This window comes from Vidua chalybeata, chromosome 12 (assembly GCF_026979565.1).
Source record: "Vidua chalybeata isolate OUT-0048 chromosome 12, bVidCha1 merged haplotype, whole genome shotgun sequence".
NCBI classification, from domain to species: Eukaryota; Metazoa; Chordata; class Aves; order Passeriformes; family Viduidae; genus Vidua; species Vidua chalybeata.
The window spans coordinates 12,904,374-12,926,120 of NC_071541.1; the positions used below are offsets into that span (position 1 = coordinate 12,904,374).

The following is a 21,747-nucleotide window of genomic DNA, read 5'->3' on the forward strand; positions in this document are numbered from 1 at the left end:
TAGGAATGATGTGCTCTTGTGCTTTTTGTTTTTCTTTTCATCTTGTATCTATTTGTTACTAGTGGGGCTTGTGGGTGAGATCGATGGGGGAGTGGAGTTTTTCTTGTTTGGACAAGGCCTCGAGTGTTTTCTCACTTTCCTAGATTTGTGCTGTGGTGATGGGAAACTCAGACCATGTTTCTGTTCAGTGATTGCAGTTACTCCTGGGATTAGCTGTAGAACAGGGATTCTGCTCATCTTTGGTAAACAATGGGCAGTCTGAATACAAATCACAAATATTGATTATGTAGAGCCAAGGCCACGAGGGACATTTTGTGTGGGGAGGAATAAAGGTTTATCATCCCAAATGGTTTAAAAACTGCCTTGGGGAACCTTAAGTGCTTCAAGCCTGAAAAAAGGAGAAACTTTTTATGCAGGCAATAAAAGAGTATCAGAGGAGCTGGAGTTCGTGAGAGAATGGAGGATTTCTCAGAGTATACAGTTTATCTGTTGAGAATAGTTTTACAACATGAATGCCTAAGATTTATCCTTGAGTATCCAGGACTTCTTAACCGAGCATTGTTCTTAGCTGGGTAGTTAATGTTGCAGACAGAACTATTGAGAAACAAATAATCATCTGCTTTTCTTAAACTGACATTGATTTCTAGGCCTTGTTAAAAAGCATTTTGTATTTTCCTCCTGTAAACTGTAAGAAGTAATCTGCAAACAGAATCTTCCACATGTGTTCATATTGGTCAAAATATTTGTTACTGATGATTTTTCAGTCAAGTAATATACTATTTAGTGACTCTGGCACTGCTAACAGTATTTCTCCAAAGGGAAGAGGTGAAAAAAAGGAGGCCAGTGTTGCCATAGCAGCATAACTGGACTGCTTAAAAGTTGTCATGGTAAGGATCACCTAAATACAAGCCCCTGCATTTTGCTATGATACTGATGACAAAGGTTTTAATAAACCTCCTCTTTTTAATAACTAAAGAAATTGTTTTTTTTTTCCCCGCCATGAATCTTTGCAGATTATTCCTCTCAATTCTGTTTGACTTGTTACATTTCTAAAAGTACCTTCCTCTTGACCTTCTGGTTCTTGTGATTACATGCTACAAGATTCGGCTCAACAACATCTCTCAGCCCACAGCAAAAAAGGGAATTAGGAAAGAAATATATTTACAGGTTGTTCCTTAAAAAATAGGTGCAAAACTGCTCTGAATTTGCAGTACTAAAGCTTTTTAGCCTGTATGGGGATGCATTTTTGTTCAATGACCTCAAGTCTTTAGGCAATACTTGTTTTTTTGCCAAAATACTTATGTGAGGTGACCTGGAGAAGCTGACTGAATAGTAGTGAAGTCTGATACTTCAGACTAAATATGTCAGCACTGCCCTATCAGATTCCAGAATAGATTACTGATGTATCGGAGGGCAGTTTTCTCTCTCAGAAAACTCTAGGGACTACATAATTATTTGGAGTTTTTTTAAACAGTAGTAGAATGCCATAGGATCAGCATTTCTCACTGCTGGTTTGGGGCCTGAGGAGAAATTAGGTTTAGCGATGATCAGAGTGGGCCAAGAAATGAAAGCAAAATGCACATAATGAGAATATTTAATTTAGAAGCAGGATTGTGTGTGAATTAAGATCTGCATTTGTCATAATGAACCAAGCTCTATTCCTGAACTGAGGTCTCTTCCATGGAAAAAAAAAAGAGTTTTAAATGTACATGACCAGATTCCTTATTTAACTTGCAAAGCCCAGGATTAGGGGCAAACTTAGGGGAGTGATAGAGCAGCTTGGTGGGCACTTGATTAGTAATGGAGGAGGACAGGGTTGAACAAGAAGCTGATGGAGGGGGTGTTCTTTATTACAGTGTTTGTCTTCTGGAGCAACTTTACTGAAGCCCTACTGACCAGGAAGTGCCTGGGTATGGGCTGCTCATGGGACACTGAGAGTGAATCTTGTGTTTTCCTTTGCTTCTGTGCATGGCCTTTGCTTTTGTTTTAATAAACTGCCTTTACCTTGACCCATGAGGTTTATTTCATCTTATTCCCCTCCTGCCTCCAGTCCTGCTGAGGAGGCAAGTGACAGGGTGGCTTGGTGGAGTCCTGGCCTCCAGCCAAGCTCAGCCCACCACATCTGTGTTAAGAAATGCAGATTTAAGTGTATGTGATAAGATTCCTTATTAAACTTGCAAAGCACGGTCGTAAGGGCAAGCTTTATAGAATTTGACAAGACACCAAATTTAAAGGCATAAAGAAAGAAAAAGTAAGCAAAGTCAGACAAGAATTCTCTCTTTTCAAATACATGGTTATATCAGCAAACAGTGTTATGCAAAAGCTCTCTCACATCTCATGCTCAGAATTTTCAATGCTGAAGATTCATCGTGTGTGGTCAGAATCTCTTGCTATTCCTCCCAAATTAGATCTCTTTTCTCCTTCCAACTCTTTCTGTCAGTCCTGTCTTACTCAGGCAAAATTCTAGTCAACTGATTTTCAGTGGGTTTTTTTGGATACCAGATTTATGAATTGTAATAGGCAGATGAGGAAATGCATGAGATAATTAGTTTCTTAATTTATGGTAATGAAGAAAATGTCTCCAATTCCTTTTCTTTTTTTATTTAAAGAAGAAAATTAGGATTTGCACGTTTTTCTTTAACAATACTTCATTACAAATATTTGCAAATGTAATGCTTGTACTTATTTCAGTAGCACAACTAAATTTAACAAGAATTGATTGAACTGCATCTAAATCAATTTAAGAAATTGATTTAGATGCAGTTCATAACAAAGCTTTAAGTACTCTGTTTCCTTTTGATGATAGAGCCTCATACTGTGGAGAATTAAAATAGAACAGTAATAGATTATGGAATAAATAAAGAAGCTTGATTTTAGAGAATGAGAGTATGGTTGACAGGATAATTTGCTGTTATATTTGTTGAGGTGTATTCTTCAGGTATAGCCGTAGCTTTCTAAAGCATACAATTACACAGGATGATTTTTTTGCACAGTCTTCATTTTATATTTGCCACTGCCAAGAGACTAGGCTATGTTAGCTGATTCAGCCCTGCCAATTCTCTGTTTACTGGGGTGGGAAAGAAACAGGAGAATCAGGAGTCAAAATCCAGTGGGCTGGGTTCTTGAACATGTTCTTTGCTTTTGGTGGCAGTGTGATGGTGCAAAGCACGAGAAGCTGTGTGCTTCTGTAGGTGGACCAACAATTTGAAATCAGCAAGTCTCCTTGTGAATTCATTCCCCTCTGCTGTTCACCATGTCTGTGGCTTTGGGATGCTCTGGAAGTGTTTGTGTGACCCAAAGCACAATGTGGCAGGAGAGTTCTCAGCAGGCAGTTCTTCTGGGTGTAGTTAGTTGGCACAGACTAGAGGAACTTCCTTGTGTAGAACATGAATTGAAGTCTGGTAAGAGCCATTAGTTAATCTTCTTTTTATAGTTTTGTTTCAGTTTATGGGGCAATTCATAGTTCCATGGATTGCTTCTTGGAGCTGGGCTGTGGAGAAGAATCGAAAAAGTTCTGAGAGAACTGTTTATATATTGTCAAGAAATTAGCATGGAAATATTTCTGGTCAACTGGTCCATTTTGAATAGAAATGATAAAAAATGTGATAGATCTTACATGGGTTTTTTAAAAAATCCTGTAAAGTTCTGTGTCTCTAATGAAAGCCATGTGACAGATATTCACAGCACTCCTACATTCCTTCCCCTGCAGTTAATTATACAATTTCTTTCCACCCTCACAACATTTGTTCTTTTCTTTCCTTAGCAAGCTGCAGATACAAAAATCTCTGCCAGCAGAAGTCTAAATCTGGTCCACCATGTTCTAAGTCTTGAAGGTGTATAAAAATGGATTCTTTTATGTCAAAGTAGCAGTAGTCTGCCACAGTTGAGGCTGTTAGTTTTAAGATAATTACAGAGAAGCAGCCAGAACTACTGTCATGCTTAGAGACAAACGTGGGTTTGGGTGGGGCCTAAGGAGAGCATGCACGGGCTGCTGGGGGCGGAAAAGGAGCTTGTCTCATTTATCATAACCAGAATTGTTGTTTGAGTTCTGATTTCTAATTATTTTTGTGTTGAGCTTACATTCAGAAGGTTTGTGTGTTAGCAATGTGTATGTCAAGTTTACTTTCATTTGTCGGTTAGAACATGGTATTTTAGAATTAGTTTTCTTTTGCTCAGCCAGATTTTTATAGACATATTGACATTTGATATATAGGGACTACTTGACTTCGGAAAAACATGCATTTGTAAATAGGTTGTAGCATGAAGTAATAAATATTGTCTGATTTAACATTAGGAGGATGTATCTTAAATCATTATTCAGATCAGGGAAATAATTTTGATTATTTTTGGTAGTTACTGAAGATTGCTGTTGCTTAGTTGTAGCATAGTAGTACAGAGAAGGTTCTTGGACAGGTGTGAGAAGTAGGACAATGAAATAATTTTGGAATCCAGAAAGTAGTAGTCTTGGGGTCACAAACAGTTGGCAAATTAGTAGATTTGATGTGGGGAAGTTTCTACATCTAAAGGATTTTAAAGTTTACTGGAGTTTTAAAGCTTAATATAGCTAATTAAAAAGATGGTGAGATTAAGAAATGATTACAGTTGCCATTAAATAAAAGCAGGGCTGTAAATGAGTGGCCTACATGTGTATGCTCTCAGCTGAGTGTGTGCCTAGTAAGATGCAGATACCAAGAGAATTAAGATCTGGACATACATTAAAGTAGTGCTTATTTAATGATAGAACAGATTCAAAGTGTCTTGCTGAATTCTACCACTGGCAATACTTCTTTTCTGTTTGAAATAACTGATAAAAGACATTATTTCAAAAAGTTGGTTTCTTAAGATGTTTTCAAAAGGTTGGTTTCTCAAGGTTTAGAATTTTTCATTTAGTTTAAATCATTGCCAAAACTCAACAGATTTACATATACTTGTGTAAAACATGAAGGCAGTATCAAATGAAATTAAGTTTTGTTGTTATTTTGGTGTCTGTGTTGTTGCTGTTTTGGGTTTATTTGGTGTGGTTTCTGTTGTTGTTTTTTAGAATGTGGAGTTGCAGAACATCAATTAAACCTAAAAGGTCTGATGACATGCATTTAAGTCCCTTAATTCCTTCAGTTAAATGTCTTTTAGTACAGAAAAAACAAATTGTCAGATGAGGATATAATCTGAAATGAACATCATAAGCCATAGCAATTTAGGCTAATTATCTGCACTCTAACCTTAACATGGGCAAAATCCATTTTGTTTTGAACTGTGTTGAGTAAGGAGTGCAAGACATACCTCTGGAACAGAGACAGATCCCTGTATTCAGATGTAGTATAAATATTTTAGGACAAGTTACAGTGTTCTGAAAAACCTAAAAGTGTAAAAGAACAGCGATGTCCAGTAGGAATGTTGTAATTTATCATGGGACTGATTATTTCAAATGTTTTTCTTTGTCACCTCTCTTGAGTGAAGTCTGTCTATAAGTTTATATATTTGAGTACTGTGAATTTGTTGTTGCCTTTCTGTATAACTCAATAAAATTATTATTTTCTGTTGAAGATACTTTTTGTTGAATTCAGTTCTTTCTGTTGAATCTCCTTTGCTTGCATCTGACCTTTATTTATGTTGATTTTGCTTCATTTTTTCGTTTACCATGCTGTTCAGTTTTTGGATGCCAGAAGAACAAAGGTTTGTCCACTACTCGCAGTAAATTTATTTTTCAAAATTCAGTATCGCTTATTGTGGTTATTTTTTTTTTGTTTGCTTTTTAGAGATACAGTAATCCTGTTTACTAAACTTTTCATAGCTTTAGCTACCAAAATGAAAAAATGAAACCAACCAGCCCGAACTGAGCCCCTCCCCAAAGTCCCCTTTAATTGTAGTGAGGGCTTTGATTGACTTTATAAACAGCAGTACTGTTGAGCACCATGAAAAGTAGATTTATCTTTAGTCTATGAGGTAATTTAGAAAACATGGAATACTGAGTCTTTGAGCTTTGTAGGTTCTAATGGATGTGTCACTACCTAGTGTTTGCATTTGTTGCTATTAATTTTGTATGTAGCTGACATTATTTTGCGTCTGTGTATGTTATCTTCTTTTTTCTTTCTAGAAGCACTTGAAAGATATCATTACAAATATTGTCACCTGCATTTGATATTTTATAAGGTCATTTGGTATAGTTTCATTACTAATTCTAATGACTTTTTGTAACAGCATACAACAAAACTTTAATCAAATACTAATTCTACATTCAGATCCTAAGCTAATTTTTTCTCTTTCGTCTTCTTTATTGCAGCATCTGCAAATGACAATCCAGGCACTTCAAGATGAGCTTAGAACCCAGCGAGACCTTAACCATCTTCTCCAGCAGGAAAGTGGGAACCGAGGAGCTGAGCATTTTACCATTGAGCTCACAGAGGAGAATTTTCGAAGACTTCAGGCAGAACATGATAGACAAGCTAAAGAGCTCTTCCTGTTGAGAAAAACTCTAGAAGAAATGGAGCTTAGGATTGAAACACAAAAGCAAACACTAAATGCCAGAGATGAATCAATAAAAAAGCTTCTAGAGATGTTGCAAAGTAAAGGTTTGCCTTCTAAAGGAATGGAAGATGACAATGAGAGAACTCGAAGGATGGCAGAGGCTGAATCTCAGGTTAATCATTTAGAAGTGATTTTAGATCAGAAGGAGAAGGAAAACATGCATCTTAGAGAGGTAATGAAAAACTCATTTCTTTGTTTAAAATACATATTTTTGTTAAAAATAGTAGTGAAACTTGTTGGAGTTTTAGAAATATAATTAGAGTATTGTAGTGTTTTCTTTTTGTGCTCTAATTTTTGGATGGAAAGGATAGCATGCGTTTGTTTTACATCTGTAATAAGTACTCAGCAGGACTGTAAGATATTTGAAAGCAAGAATAAGAAATTATGAAAGAGAAGTAGGTATATTTGGGGTTATTGTCTCTGAAATGTTGCTTTGCAAAGTTTCTTTATCCTTTCATTTTGGTAAAGTGATATCTGGCAAGTGAAGACTAGACCTACTGAAGGGGGAAGTGACACCTGCTGCTGCTCTAACTAAAGGGTCATGAGTGCATGCTACCTTTGTGTTGGATTTGTATGCCTCTGGTGTTTGAAGAGTGTTTTAAAAACATTTTCCTCCATATACACAAAGGCTTCTGCTTATGTGTATTTCTAATATATTTTCATGTGGGGATACACCAGTTTTTTTACATAAATATACCATAATGTCACATTAAAACACTGTGCTGATGGTTTTGCTCTGCTTTGAGAAAACCTAAATTTGATTCCAAGCCCACCTGCACTAGCTGCCTACGTCTCTTGCAAATGCATTTTTGGGACTGGATTTGGGATGATTGGATTAGTACAATTGAAAGAAAATCTGCCCTGGTGTCAGGCCCATCTGCCCCTTTAGATCCCAGCAGTGTTCTCATGTGACTTTGTCAGGCAAAGAAGGCAGGGCCAGAGACCCTGCTAAGGAGGGTGAAAATTTGCAGGGAGGTTGTGGACAACTACACACAGCAAGGGAAGTCAGGAGAAACACATCTGTTCACTTAGAAACTCGGCAGCAGTGTGGTCACTAAAACACCAATTAGCCTGACAGATCAATGCACAAATCAAATTAGTGCAAGAACTTAAGAATTAGTGCTCAAGATTAAGAACAGCTATTTACATTTAGGGACTGTTGGCAAAATATTTTCTTTGCTATGGACAAATTATTTTCTATTTAACTTATGTTCTTCTCTAACCTAGAATATGCATTGAGGACTCAGTAGTTTCTGCTGCCCATTTGAAGCTTAGAAAATGGAAAATTTTATGATATGCTTCAGTAAAGTTTTCTTGTGAAGGTGTGGATCCTGAATCTTTTCACAGGCAGAATTTTAATTAAAACTGATGTACTGCATTAGTGGATTCTGAAAGGAATTGCATAAGGACCTAATGATACTGAATTTGTGATGAAGAAGGCTTGTGGAATAAGTTCTGTAAACTAGCAGACAAGTTTCTGGATTTAGATATTTAGATCTGCATACACTCTGTTTTCAAGGATGGGTGATTGTGTGATTGTATTTCTTCTGTTGTATCAGTGTCAATTGAGTTTGTGAACCTGAATTTGGCTTTATATGAGACATGAGGAAATTTGAAGAAAGTTTCTAATGAGAATGGTTATCAAGGACAGTGAGAAATAGAACTAAATTGAGCTCAAAAAATAGATAAAGCGTAAGCTTCCAAGTAAAGTCCAATTGGCATCCGCTTTACTGGATGTTTATTTCCAAGACATGCTGAAAGGAGAAATTATTGCTACCTATAGACTATGCATGTTTCCCCTGTATTTATACTGAATTAATTTGATATTCCCCCCCAAGCTGTTCTCGGGGCAGGGAAAAAGTTGTTTCTCCCTCAGTTTATATGAGAATATAGAGGTTGTCTTTTGTCTGGAGTGCTGCAAGTGTAGATTGGGATTTACTGCTTGTGACATGCTGATATACCTTGGTAAGTGATCAAGGTTTAAAATTTTACTGGATTTGTTGCCTGGAATCTGTCCCAGCCAGATTGGCAGGAACTGTCTAATGTTTTGGACATTTTGGCTCACGATTTCATTGTTTTTATAGAATTCAAGGCTTTGGGTGCAGTCTTTCTCTCCAGTTCTCTTTCTGTTGCACATAGTATTTATAGGTTTTATTTTATTTATTTTTGAGTTTCTGCATATTTCAAGTTGTAGGGAGCTTGGAAGTATGATGTGTAGGCTGTAGGAACTCTTCAGAAACAAAATGTTTTAGTAGGTGCCTGTTTGTTTATCCAGGGCTCTGGATTTTATTGTTCTGGTGTACTCTTGGAAAATGTACTGAGGTTCAAAATTTTTTTTTTTTACTTTTTTGTTATGGAAAGTTGTCTGCATGCTTTGAAGTAACATCAGACATTATATATAGTTTAAAAGTATTATGTATTTGTTAAAAGTCCAAATAGATCAACCTTTGATCTTCATGTGTAGCTTGGTAAATCCTTGTTCTGCAGCACTCATTTGAATTTCTCTCTGCTTTTAGTCTTCATCCTGCACAATACAGGTTCTCAGTATGATAAAACAAAGGTTACTGGGTTGAATCTTCTGCAGCAGCCTGCACAGTGGACTTTTTTTTTCCTGTAACTAGTGTTTGTTGTTTTTCATCATAAGTGTATAAATCACCTGTCAGTTACTGAACATTTTTTTTCCTCCTGAGAATGCTTTAAAAGTAAGCTAGAACTTGGATACATTCTTAATGACTTTTGCTCATGATTTATTTAGAATTCACTCAAATTGTGTTAATCTTTCTATAACCTTAACAAAATATTTGTCATTTTAGAACATAATCTAAAATACTCTGCTTTCTTTATTTTTACAGGTTGGAGTATAGTTCAAGTGTTGAGTGTATTTCTGAGAAACTAGTATTGGGTCATGTGTAATGTTCTGTTTGATCAAATCCTGGATGGCTGTTTCTTCTCTTTAATTCAGGGGGTGATTCGGGGGGAATTCCTTCATGGAAAGGGTTGTTAAATGCTGGAATGGACAACTTGGGGAAGTGATGGGGTCATCATCCCTGAAGGTGTTCAAGAAATGACTGAGTTTGGCACTCAGTGCCATGGTCTGATTGACAAGGTGGAGCTTTTCAAAATCTTTGGACTTGATGGTCTTGAATATCTTTTCCAACCTTAATGACTTGGCGATTCTGTGAAACAAGGATGATAAAATTCTGTGTAGCATCATATGAAGTTACTCAACAAATAGAGTTTGTTTGTGTCAGTTTACTTTTACAATGATAGATTCTGCTGTAGATTCCAGCAGAAAGAGTGCTGTCTGTGGAAAAAAAGTTACCATGGTGCAAATGAAATTGAATTTGGAAAAAATTAACTGAAGACAACTGATTTTATACCTCCTCAACACTACCTTAAAATGTAATGTAGAGATGGACTTTTGTAGAGGGACATAAGCCCTTTGCTGTGGGTATTTAATTTAAAATTACTTTCCATCTGAATTTTTTGGTACATGAAATTTAATTGTGTACCAACCTAGCTAGAAGAAGGTCAAGTCTTATATGTTGAGCTTTTGACCATGTTTTTCCCCTAATGCAACCATAATTTTCTCTCTTATGCTGTTCATTTCGTAGTGCTTTAAAACCGTGGAAAGCTGGATTTTTTTTCTTCTTTTCATTCATTTTGTTAATCTTTTAGATCATTCAACATGGTGGTGTAGAAAGCTATTAATAGTCACTGATGGGTGATAGTTTGACCAAACCAGAGAATTAAACTACCATGTTGTGAGAGAAACTCAAGCAAGTGGTCTTGAAACATTGGGAATTAAGGACAACCTCTTCAACACACTTGTATCTCAAATGAATGTCAGTTCTCTCTCCTTGACCTGCACCCCCTGAGCACTGATCCTACAAGGAATTGAATAGTAAGGGAGGTGGTCTTTGTTACTCCACAGCTGCTTTTGTCTACCTGGCAACTTTTTCACTTAACTAGGTAGAGAGAAACAACTTCTTGTTGTCTGTCAGACTCTACCACCTTGTCAAATATTAATTTTCTGGCAATTTCACACAAGAATGCACATTATCAGAAATAAATATCCTACTGTTCTGATTGGCTGGTTATGCAAGAATCATGCAGAAATTTCTTGTTTTTAAGCCATTGACTGCTTCTTGCCCTTCCCCCACCCACCCCCTTGAGTAGCCTTAGCAGAATTTGGTAATTACAGCTGCTTCAAAGATCTGGGAGTTCTCCAGGCTTTAGATGGTATTTCTTAGAGAAAGTACAGGCAAGAGTAATGGAATTGGCTGGTGTACTAGAGGCAGAGAAATAACTCCAGAATATAAACCAGTTTTTTTTTCCCTTTATTTGCTTTCCTATTCTTAGGAGATACAGGCTGTGAGGTGTTGACTTGATGGCCCTCAAAGATTGTACCTTTCTGCGCAATCCATATATCTTTAAACTTTGTTTCACAGAAGCAAACTTGTGATGACTCAAGTTTTACTCAAGGTTTGTGTTTCAGGGCCTTAGAAGTGGCAAATGTGAGGCACATTATAGAGCAGGAGAAGGAGAATAAAGCAGAAATTGGAATCTTGCTATTTTACAGGGATAGCAAAGAATGTCAATGTCAGCAAGGTTCACTAAAATGTTGGGAAATAAGCTGTGTAAAAAATGGGATTAGATTTCTTTCCTTTATCAAGGAATTTAAAATCTAGGCAATAAGCTTTCACAGGGATAGCAGAATTCCCAGCTTGGAGAGAGTTATAGCAAAGGCTTCCTTAGTTCCTGATTGACAAAGCAGGAGAGAACAAATGTAGCTCTGAGTAACAGTGTGAGCATGTGTTTCTGCTTCAGTTTGGGAGATGGAGCCTCTTGGGAGAGTGTTGAGCTCTGTTTCGTGCTTTCTGAGGATTTCTGCCCAGATTGCACTTGGTTTTCCATCACTGTTAGACCGAATCCCATGCTTTTAGCTAACTAAATTCACTCAAGTATTTTTGTTAGTGTTTTTCAAAGGTAGATGAAATCTATTGTTGTTTTCTGAAAAAAAATGAATAGCTTTTGCTTTGATAAGAAAATTAATGTATCTTGTGGGGAACAAAGTGGTCTTTGCACGTAGACTTGAGAAAAAGGACATTCTTGGTCTGATAGTGGTTGAAAATCTGTCTTGAAGCCCTAACGTTATACTACGGCTTTCTTCATGTTCAGAATTAAATATCATAAAGATCACTAAATATACATTCTTGTCAGAAAACACAAGGTGCCTGCCTTAAAGTTCTTAAATTGGTTATCACATGTCTCTTCTAGAATTTTAAATAAACATTTGTTTCTCTATAACTTTGGGAGAAGTGTAGGTAATATGGGGATTTTATCATGTGGAAATCTAGCACAGATGTTTGGTATTACTTTTTTTTAAACATAGTGACCACACATTATTTACCCTAAGTACCATTAAGTATTTTTTTATTATTGCTATTAAAAACTTGCCTAAGGCAAAGTCCCACTAAGTCTCTAGTGAAGTCAAATGTTAAAATTCCACAAAGTATTTTATTATATATACATACACGTATATTACACATGCCCTCTCTGTACAACATACAATTTCACTAAAACAAATTCTGAGATCATATAGGATTTTATATACACATTTTAACTCTTATCTTGCATGTATTCTTAAAATAATGTTGCTGCTCATGGTTTAAAGTTACAGCTTTTTTGTATTTAGTAGAAAGAAGAACAACACATCTTTATAATAATTTAAAGTGTACTTCTAAACTTTCAAGGGGCTTTTTAAAACTTTGCTCTATCTTTGAACTCAGCTTGGTCAAATAATGAAGGCTGCTGATAGGATTTGAACTGCCATCATGAATTAGTTATTGCATGTTTTTAAAGTTATTAATGGAGCAAAGTTCCTTCTTCCACTGTGAATAGAACAGATGCCTTGCAGACTTTTGGTGTTTACTGTAAATGTCTTACACTGGAGCCAGTAGTAATTTACTAAGGAAATGCTTTATCGACACCGAACGTTTCTTCCCTGAAGTTGGTTACCCAGATTAACAACCATTCTTGACTGAACTTTTTTATTAGGTTCATTAGTATACCTCTTTCCTTTTATTTCTCCTGCCTCAACTGAAAATATTAATCTTATCATTTGCTCTAAAGACAATTGCTTTTTATCAAAATACCAATAGCAATGTGTATTTTTAAGGTGACCCCTTAAGTATACAGAAGGACTCTGCAGTGTTGGCAGTTGCTGGAGACGTGAGAAAGTAGACAGAACCTGATTATGCTCTAGAGAACAGTTGTTACTTCTAACATAGCCCATTCAGATTTTGCTATGCCCTGTGATATTCTTGCCAGGGTGCTTGGTTGCAATAGTTTTTATAAGTCCATGAAGGATTGGAAAGCTTTGTTCATTTAGAAATCACTTTCTTTAAAAGCAGGATTGACCTCCATGACACAACCACCAGTAGTTTGGAATTGCATATATGAGAAAGCTGTCAGTTTGAAACTGCCATGCCTCATATCAGCAACTAAAAAAATTATTTTTAGAAGAGAGAAAAACCAGATCCATAAATAAGCTGGATTTCTGTACCTTTCCATGTGTGGAGGTGATCAGTATTGATCCTGCCAGCATTCCTGGAAACTGCATCCTTTAGAAGGCAATCTGGGGACTGGCTTAAATTGCTGTAATTCAAGTGTTGTCCCCAGACATAAAATGCTGTCTTTGCAAGGTTCTTTGCTCAGTTCACACATTTATTACTTCCTAGTTGCATGACAAGTTTTTGGAGACAAGCCATGATGAAATAGAGAAAAATGATCAATTTTGGTTTCTTTCATATTCCCTGTTCTGTAAAAGTTACTGCTGCTACACATTTCTGTGCCAATAACTTCATTTTTCTATAATGTAATTAACTTTTTCTAGCTCCATCTTCCTGTCCTTTTTTGTATGAATGACTGTAGCTCATGGAGGTGACTCACAGCTCTGAGATGTTAATGTATTTTCTCAGAATCAGAACTGAATTTCCAGGGAAGGGGAGAGTTGGCCACCATTGAATTCCAGTGTACACTTCTCTATTTAGACCCTCTCTGTTAGCTGAGTTGAAATTCCTTTGTCTTAGGAAACATTCAGCCTTTTACCTGGACTGGAAATCCATATACTGTCACACGAGATGGAGTTGCAGAAAACTGCAACAGGCCAATCTCCTGCCAGTGTCTATATCTGTATATATACATATATATGTATGAGCACACTTTTCCCTTGCAAGGATGCAAAGACTCAAAAAAAAAAAAGTTTTTTCATCTTCAAAAACAACCTCCTCCCTCTTTTACTCCTCAGTCTGCTAAAAAAGTAGTTTTTCATTTGCTAAATTTTTTCCTTGTGCAAGTCTTAAGCTCTGTGTAAGAAAATGAGTTTTGCCTTGGTATGTGCTGGCTTATTTTAGTAATGAAAATGGAAATTTTATTGTAGGTAGTAGAACACAGCTAATAATGTAAACCCTTTCTAAAGTTTCACCTAAAACTCAGTTTAATGAAGAAAAGTGTAACGTTAGATTAAGCTATTTAACAAAACAATATTTCTGATTTAGTCAATAGATTATCATTTCCTAATTTTATAGATGTAGTTATTGGCTTGTGAGGCAATCCTGATAATAGGAAAATTTTTTTGGTTGTTAACAGTTTGAGGCTGGTATTCCAACATGATTATAAGGCTCTCAATAGATTTATGCACAAATACAAAATTTGATAATGGCTATAAACATAATTCATCTTCCTTATTTGACTAAAATGTTGGCAAATAACCCCAATAATGCTCTGAAAGACATATCCACCAAAAATGTGGATACGTTTGAAAGCACCGAGGACAAAATTCAGTTTTTTGGTTGTTTGGGATTTTTTTTTTTTTTTTTTTTAATCAGATGAGGTCAATGGGATTGACTGATTTAAGGGGAATAGGATTAGATTTGAGAGAATAAATGAATCCAGACTTAGTTACTGGTAGGCTACACTGCTGGAAGGAAATAGTTTGCCATAGCTTTTCTGTAGGTGGAGCCAATGTCTTCACCTGCTTGGTTTATTTCCATATATCAGCACATCATCTTCTCCCTGAAACACAAACCTTTAAAAAACAAAACAACCCACATGTTTTAGAGCCATTTATGTCTAATGAGTGTATTTAGGATAGTTACTGGTTCTGTATGTTCTTCATTGCCCTGCTTTTTATGCAATTTACTTGAATGTATTCTTTCTAAATACACACTTTATGTTCTTTCTTAGAAACCTGTGATAATGGAAGATTTTTTTACATAGGTCAAGTTCTACTGATATTACTTAAAAAAAAGAAAAATAATGTAATAATGCTTAGTCAGCTGATGGCTGCAGTTGGTAACTGCAAACAGATTCTTTGTGGTGTTTCACTGGCTGCTGTATGCCCCATTAACAAAGTTCTCATGCTGCCATTGCTCTGCAATGTTATCTCATTCCTAATTGCATTCAGACCAGTATTTTTTGGGAAAAACTTCCAAATGGGGCTAATAAAGGGCCATTTGTTAAAAAGGGAATGAGCTTCACACACCTTTCTCTTTAAAGTATGCATGTGGAGAATGCATTATTTTCATTTGCTAAAAGATAATTACATCTAGTTATCTATTTTTTTATAGTCACACTGCTTTAATTGGCTTTGACTCTTACACATTTAATTTCCATGAATATAAATTTATTTATAAAAGTACATAGGTCTTAGGTTTTAGGTTTATAACAATGAATATGAGCTAAAATAGATGGGTTTATTTTCTTTAGCTCATTATTTTACTCAAAACTAAACATTGGAAAAATATTTCTCTAATGCATAGTCTTTAGAAGAACTCCAGGAATTTCTCAGTTCAGGAGACCTTTCAGCAAAAAGTTCCTGCAAATACCGAGTCAATTAAATTTCTCTCTGCTGAATTTTTGCAAGGTTTATTAACTAGAGCAGTGATCTTCAGATGCTGAGTGAGAAACAGTGTGTGGGTTACTAGGTATTTGAAAGTATGGGGGAAGAATATGAGGCCCTACATAATTCCTAAAAATCAGCCAGTAGCTAACTTGAGGATTTGCATCCTTCATGTAGAGCATGAAGGCACTAGATGGCTCTCTTGAACGAGGATTGTGTTTCAGTCTTGTTTTCACAATCTCACCCTATTTGTTATTTTTCATTGCTCATTTTAGAGTGGTAGTCAATGCAAAGACAATTCCACGCAGATTTTATTTGAGTCTGTGATCTGAATGGAGTTTAGAACAGCTAAGTCAGAGAACTAAAGCAAGGAGACTGAAGAGGATAGTGCAGCTTTCTACAGAAAATCAGGAATGCAGTCTGAAGGCATTGGTGGAATTTGGTCCCACTGTGTTAGTCAAGGATTGTAATTTGATTTACAAAAGTTAAAGAGCAAACTAAGGGTCCATTTTCCTCTTTGAATGGGTGGAGTTTCTCCATATCTGCTCTGATACTGCAGCTGCAACACATCTGAAAGCACATTGGGGAGCCAGCAGTGCTCATTTCAGGCGTTCGCAAGTTCTTAGCAGTGCTGAATTAAAGCACAGCCTCTCTCAGCTTGGGGCACCTGTGAGACACTGGGCACTCCCATGGCTCCAGCATTCCTTGTTTCAGTAGCTGGAGGAATAAGCTGCCATTCAAAAGAACAGTGTTTTCATGGAGAAAGCACATTTCTCTGCTACATCTTAAGAATTGTAGGCAATGTCATTGCTGATGAAGTTTTCTGTCCCCAGCTATGAGTAATTGAGGTTGTTGCTACTTGCTATTTCATAAGTGATTTTGCAGGTGTCAAATAGATGAGAAGACCCAATATACTATCTGCTCAATTGTCTTTGCTGTCATTTATTAAACATCTGTTTTGATGAAGAGTTACAGTATCCTTGGGGAATTACCACTCTGATAATTCCATAAGATGTAGCATTCATTCTGTCTCTCTTTTTTTAACAATTATTTAAAAATTTTAGAATTTTTTGTACCTCAAGTGAAAGATGCTTGTGCAGGTTTCTAAAGCTTGAGCAACATAATGATGAACAAATAAATATGTGGTGGACATTTTTTCTGATTTTGTAGTGCTTTTACACATACATGCCACAAACAATTTTTCCCCTTGTAGACCTTTCTCACAAAGGAAGTAGAATCTATATGCTATTTAAAAAGGTACCATTGTAGCACAGGAGGAAGGATTTTTACTGCAGATGCATTGTTATCCCAGCAAAAATGTTGGTCTGTTTCAGAGCCTTGGTGGACTGAACACCTGCATGTTTCAGTCACAGCAATCAGTTTGTTCTTACTTGTTCCTGATCTGCCTGGAGAGAGTAATTTTCAGCTCTCAGCTTGCATATTTTCACATAGTAGGACATGTGGCAGAGAAAAGATTTTCTGCTGATAACAAGTTTCAGAAACCATTATCAAAATAATGTTACCTTTCAGCCTCTCAACAGTATTGTGAGTGTTTGCAGAGGTCTTGGCAGTGCTTACTCCCCATCTGCACCATTAAGGCACAGCATGATTGGCCAGAAAAAGGAATTCTTACCAAGAGATTGGGAACAGACAAGCATAGGCTCCCAGGAAAAAAATTCATTTTAACACCAACTCAGATAATAGAATTTATCAAAACAATAGTGGGCTTCAGGATGGTAAGATGGAGCTTCTGGAAGGATTCCAAATTGGGGCTACTTTGATCATTTATTTCTGCTGTGTCCTGCAGCAGGAGGAGTTTCTTGCCTCAGTCACATGTATCTGGAAGCCAGGTGCCACATGCAAAATTTTTCTTTAATTTATTAACCATTTTTTTTCTGAATGGCTTGCTTTCCACCAAAGCCTAAAAAACTAGTTTAAACATCCAGAAAACCTGAGTGGTTTTTTGTGTCTGATAGAAAAAAATAGAATTAGAAAGTTTCATAAAAACTTCCCTTTTATTTCTTTAGAAACAAAGTGAGTGTATTATTAGGAGGCTGAATATTCCCAGTATATGAATTTATGGTTTTGCTCATGGTGTGAAGTACCAAACCATGGTACTTCACAAGCATCTTTCATTCAATTTTATAGAGCTTTAGTTCTAATGTCAAATGTGTTTGAATATTGCCTATGATCCCTTCCTCTTAGAATCATTGGGCAGAATGACAGTGATGAACTCCATAAATAAGGGGAAGTATAGGCTGTGCAATTACAGTGCTGCCAAACAGGGTTTGGAACTGGTATGTGCATCATGATAGTTGTGAAATGCTTACTAGTTATTTACAAAATGCTGAAACTTTGTGCAGAAGCTCTCCTGAGAAGAGGAGCAAAAGAGCTGGCTTAACATATTTAATTTGCCAGCTGTAGGAGTTATGCACTTTCTTTTGGATAGATATTTACTACAGGGACGTAAAATTTAGGCAATTTACAGCATGAAGGAATTTATGAAGAAAGTTTGTTTTTTCAGATTGAAATAGGTTTTATACATGATTTGAATAATTGCATTTGCCATTATGACAGCTAAATTTATTTCACTGTGTTCTGCCCAGGTCACAATTATGTGTTGTAAACTTGGCAGTCATTGGTGTTCCTGATCTTTCCCTGGACTTCTGCAGCTTGAGGTTGCAGCGACTCACAGCTTTATGAAAGACCTGCAAGAATTTTCTTTCCGCAAGAATGTCCTCCCCTTTTTCAGAGCTGAGTTAAATATTCCACATCTAATGTTTTTAATTTTTGTCTACCATCCCTTTTCCATTTCACTTTGAAGGAGGAATTCAGCAATAACAGTATCAGCCAGTATCAGGCTTAAACAATTGAGACTTTTCTGTGAGACTTCTGGCTCACTTTGGTGTTTACTGTGTCTCATCATCAGGTGATTGTTATGAAGCCATACTCAAAATTTTTGCCCAAGACAAGTTTCAGAATTACAAATTTAATCAGGTTATATGCTAACCTGTATTCCTTTTGAGACACATTGAAATGAGAAAACTACTTGGCACTCTTAGATATCAGAAAAGCCTTTTTGTTTGAAGGTTTGGAGCCCTTCTTCCCTGAACTGTTAGTCCTAAAGACAGCTTAAAAATTTTACTGTCTCTCTGATTACCCCCTGAATTACTGTTAGTTCAGAGTATCTGTCTCTGAATGTATTCAGAACTTTTCTTTCCTGAAGTGTTACATAGTGCTTGGGGTTCGCGGAGAGGGAAACATCAGGACAAGCAACTTGGAAAAAGTAAAGTTTACCAGCTTGTCTGTACTCTGGATTTCTTTGAGATGTTTTGACCCTTTCTGTATTCAACTTCACACCCTCCTCCACTCTCATCTGTACTTGGGGCACAAAGATCAGTAGCAGTCATGCCTTGTTCTTCCCTCTCTCATGCTGGGAGTGTAGCCCTGGTGCAGGTGCAGAGTAAGCAGCAGCTGTTTTCCCAGCTCTGTTCCAGGTGTGTGAAGCACGGCAGTGACTTTGTGGCTGCCTGGCTCTCACACCTGCCTGGTGCACAGCTTGGACTTCACTTATTTCCCAACCTTCTCCAAAAGCAATTGCTTGGGAATGGCAGCTGCTTCTAGATAAATAGAAACAGCATACACAAAATCCATGTTAATGTACAGACTCTGAATCTTTCTTTTCCAAGTGAATTTCCTGGCTACAGGAACAGAGTATTCTATGTAAGTAATATAACATATATAGCATCTTTATATGTAAAGTGATATTTGTGGTATTAATGGATCCGTAAAAAATGTTTTGGGGGGATGATTTATATTAGTTCTCTTGCATGATATACTAGGTGAAGTGTCTCACGAAAAAGATGGATTCTGAAGACAGACAAGTGTTCTTTTAAAGATCTTTTAGACATGTATTTAATTTTTTTCTCCAGTGTAAATTCAAACTTGTTTACTGCATCCATAAGTGTTTTCTAATATTTCTGAGACAGTGATAATACCATTGCTCCTGTCATGAATGTTTCCAAATGCAAAAGTAACTTTTCTTTAGTTTCACAATAAAATTCATATAAATGTTAAAAAGAAGAGAATGGCAAGGTTTTGAGTGTAGGAATGTAATTCTCTATAGAACACCTATTTTGTTTTCAGAAATAAAATAGAACTATCTATATTTTGCACTAATTTTGTGTTTTGCATGCTTTCAGAGCTCTGGATGTGTAAACTGTACCTTCCAACATTTAAGATTTGAAGCATGACACATCCTGATTCATCTGTAAAAACAAATTTAAAAATTGACACTTCCTGTGAAGGGGAGGCAATGCATACACAGAGCATGTTGTAACTGTGGAGTCTTACAGAACACCTGACAGTTCTGGAGATGTACTTCAGAAAATAGTTTTTCCAATGCTTTCTTGCGTGAACAGCCTATCAAAAGCTTGCTGGGAAAAGGAAATATCTTTAAAAGTTTTCATTGTATTCTCAGCTGTGTTAAACCAGTTTATTAAGAGTGGATTTATACGCTCTGGTACCTGAACAAAGTAATTTGTATTGGGATTGTTCAATGTGATGACAGAACTGGAAGTCATTATTACATTACACTTGTATTTCTTGTTGCTGGCAAGTTCCTGAAGGACATGAGATTTTAGATGTTGTCACACTGAGACAGAGTCTCACCTAACCTGGAAACCAGCAAGATAAAAAAGCAGGAAATGACCTGTAAAGAACAAAGTTCTTTGGGATTTTTCTGGATCTGGTTGGGGATTTCTTGAAAAGGAACTGAGGTAATGATTGATTGTGGAGGAAGGAATGAAAATAATGAGGTGTCGTTAATTTTTCATAATTGTCAACACTACAGGTGATAACTGGAAGCAATATATTGCTTTGTCTTGAAAGCACATGTCAAAAGCTGTTTTAGATGTCACTGTACCATAACAGCTGAGCCAAAATATAGTGTGCTTATATATGAATCTGTTAATCTTGCCTAATTTAATGCACTGAGAAATCAAATCTAACTTTTTGGTTTGTTTTCTAGGTTGAGGTTAAATGAGCAAGCAATTCTTTGACTTTTTAATGAAAGAAAGTCTGTGTTGCTTTAAGTGTTAAGATAAAAAAGCACTGAATTAAAAGATGGTTTTAAACTTTTTTTGTACTAGCTCATGGATTGTTACAATATGGGCTGTGATTTATTTATTTATTTTTTAGTCGGCCATCTGTTCCTTGCTAAATAGCAGGAAAACAGGAAAGGCAAAAATATCAGAAAGTAACTGAGAAAAGTCTTATACTGCAGCTTGGTGGGTGACATGTGAAAAATGCAAGCTCTTCACTGACTTTTAGGCTGCATGTACATTATAGCAGCAGAAGAATAGTTTTGGAGCTAAGGAGTTTAGTACTGAGGATATTTTGGGGGATTTATATTAGGTGGGTTTTTTTTTTATCTCTGCCCTTTTTGATATAAAGATCAAAACTAAAAGTCTGTGGTATGTTTAAGGCATATTGTGCTAGAGATAATGATGATTTTACAGAACTGTTTCTGTAGGCCATTAGGCTGTAGTGTTGCTCTTTCATAATTCCTATTACCACAATGCATTGTTTAAGTTCATGTACACCATGTTTAGGCAATAAACAAAAATCCAGAGCATGTGGAAAATTCATTTTCTAGAGGTTTTGGAAAAATCTAATTATAGGAGATAATGTGTTACGGTAATGCAAAAGCTTAAGTATAAAATACATTCACTTGTAACCTGAGCAGTGCCCAGACTGCTTTCTGTTAAATGTTTTCTGTTGGAAATTACTGGCATTAAAATCTCAGCAGGTTTTTTTTTTTTTTTTTTCTGATGAAGGCAAACCCTTTGAACAATACTGTTTTTATGATTTTGCTTAAAGTCTTGACAAAATCTAATTTCATAACTTAGATTATTTAAGATGCTTTGTTTTCATGTAATATCAGCAGAGAAGTGGTCTGAGAAGTAGCAGTGAGATGTACCTGTTCCAGATTTTGCTTGGCTTCTTTCATTAGGATCTGTTGGTATTTTAGGGTATTTGGAACTTAATAGGATATGATCTTAATTTCTTTGTGGTTAAAGGACACTGAGCAAAATTTGAGAAATAAATTTTAGAAAATAAAGACCGCACAAGAAGTGTTCAGGGCCTGAACCTTTGAAGCCCAGTGAGTTTTATATGTATTCGTGTGAAAATACAGCATTTGTGCTTTAAAAATGTGCAAATTTCTTACAGTCTACAAAAAAGGAGGGAAAAGTGTTCTTTGTGATACTTTAATATACCATGAGACTTGTAGTCCTCAAACTACTAAAATGGTAAAT

The 21,747-nt window shown here is 36.2% G+C and overlaps 1 protein-coding gene across 1 annotated transcript in view; it reads left to right on the forward strand.

Moving 5' to 3' along the window:
- ERC2 (ELKS/RAB6-interacting/CAST family member 2) overlaps positions 1-21,747 on the forward strand; it is a 297,125-nt gene that overhangs the window by 37,230 nt on the left and 238,148 nt on the right. The window contains exons 3-4 of the mRNA XM_053954051.1: positions 5,650-5,673; positions 6,281-6,697. Of these exons, the coding sequence (XP_053810026.1) occupies positions 5,650-5,673; positions 6,281-6,697 (441 nt within the window). The remainder of the gene's footprint in view (positions 1-5,649; positions 5,674-6,280; positions 6,698-21,747) is intronic.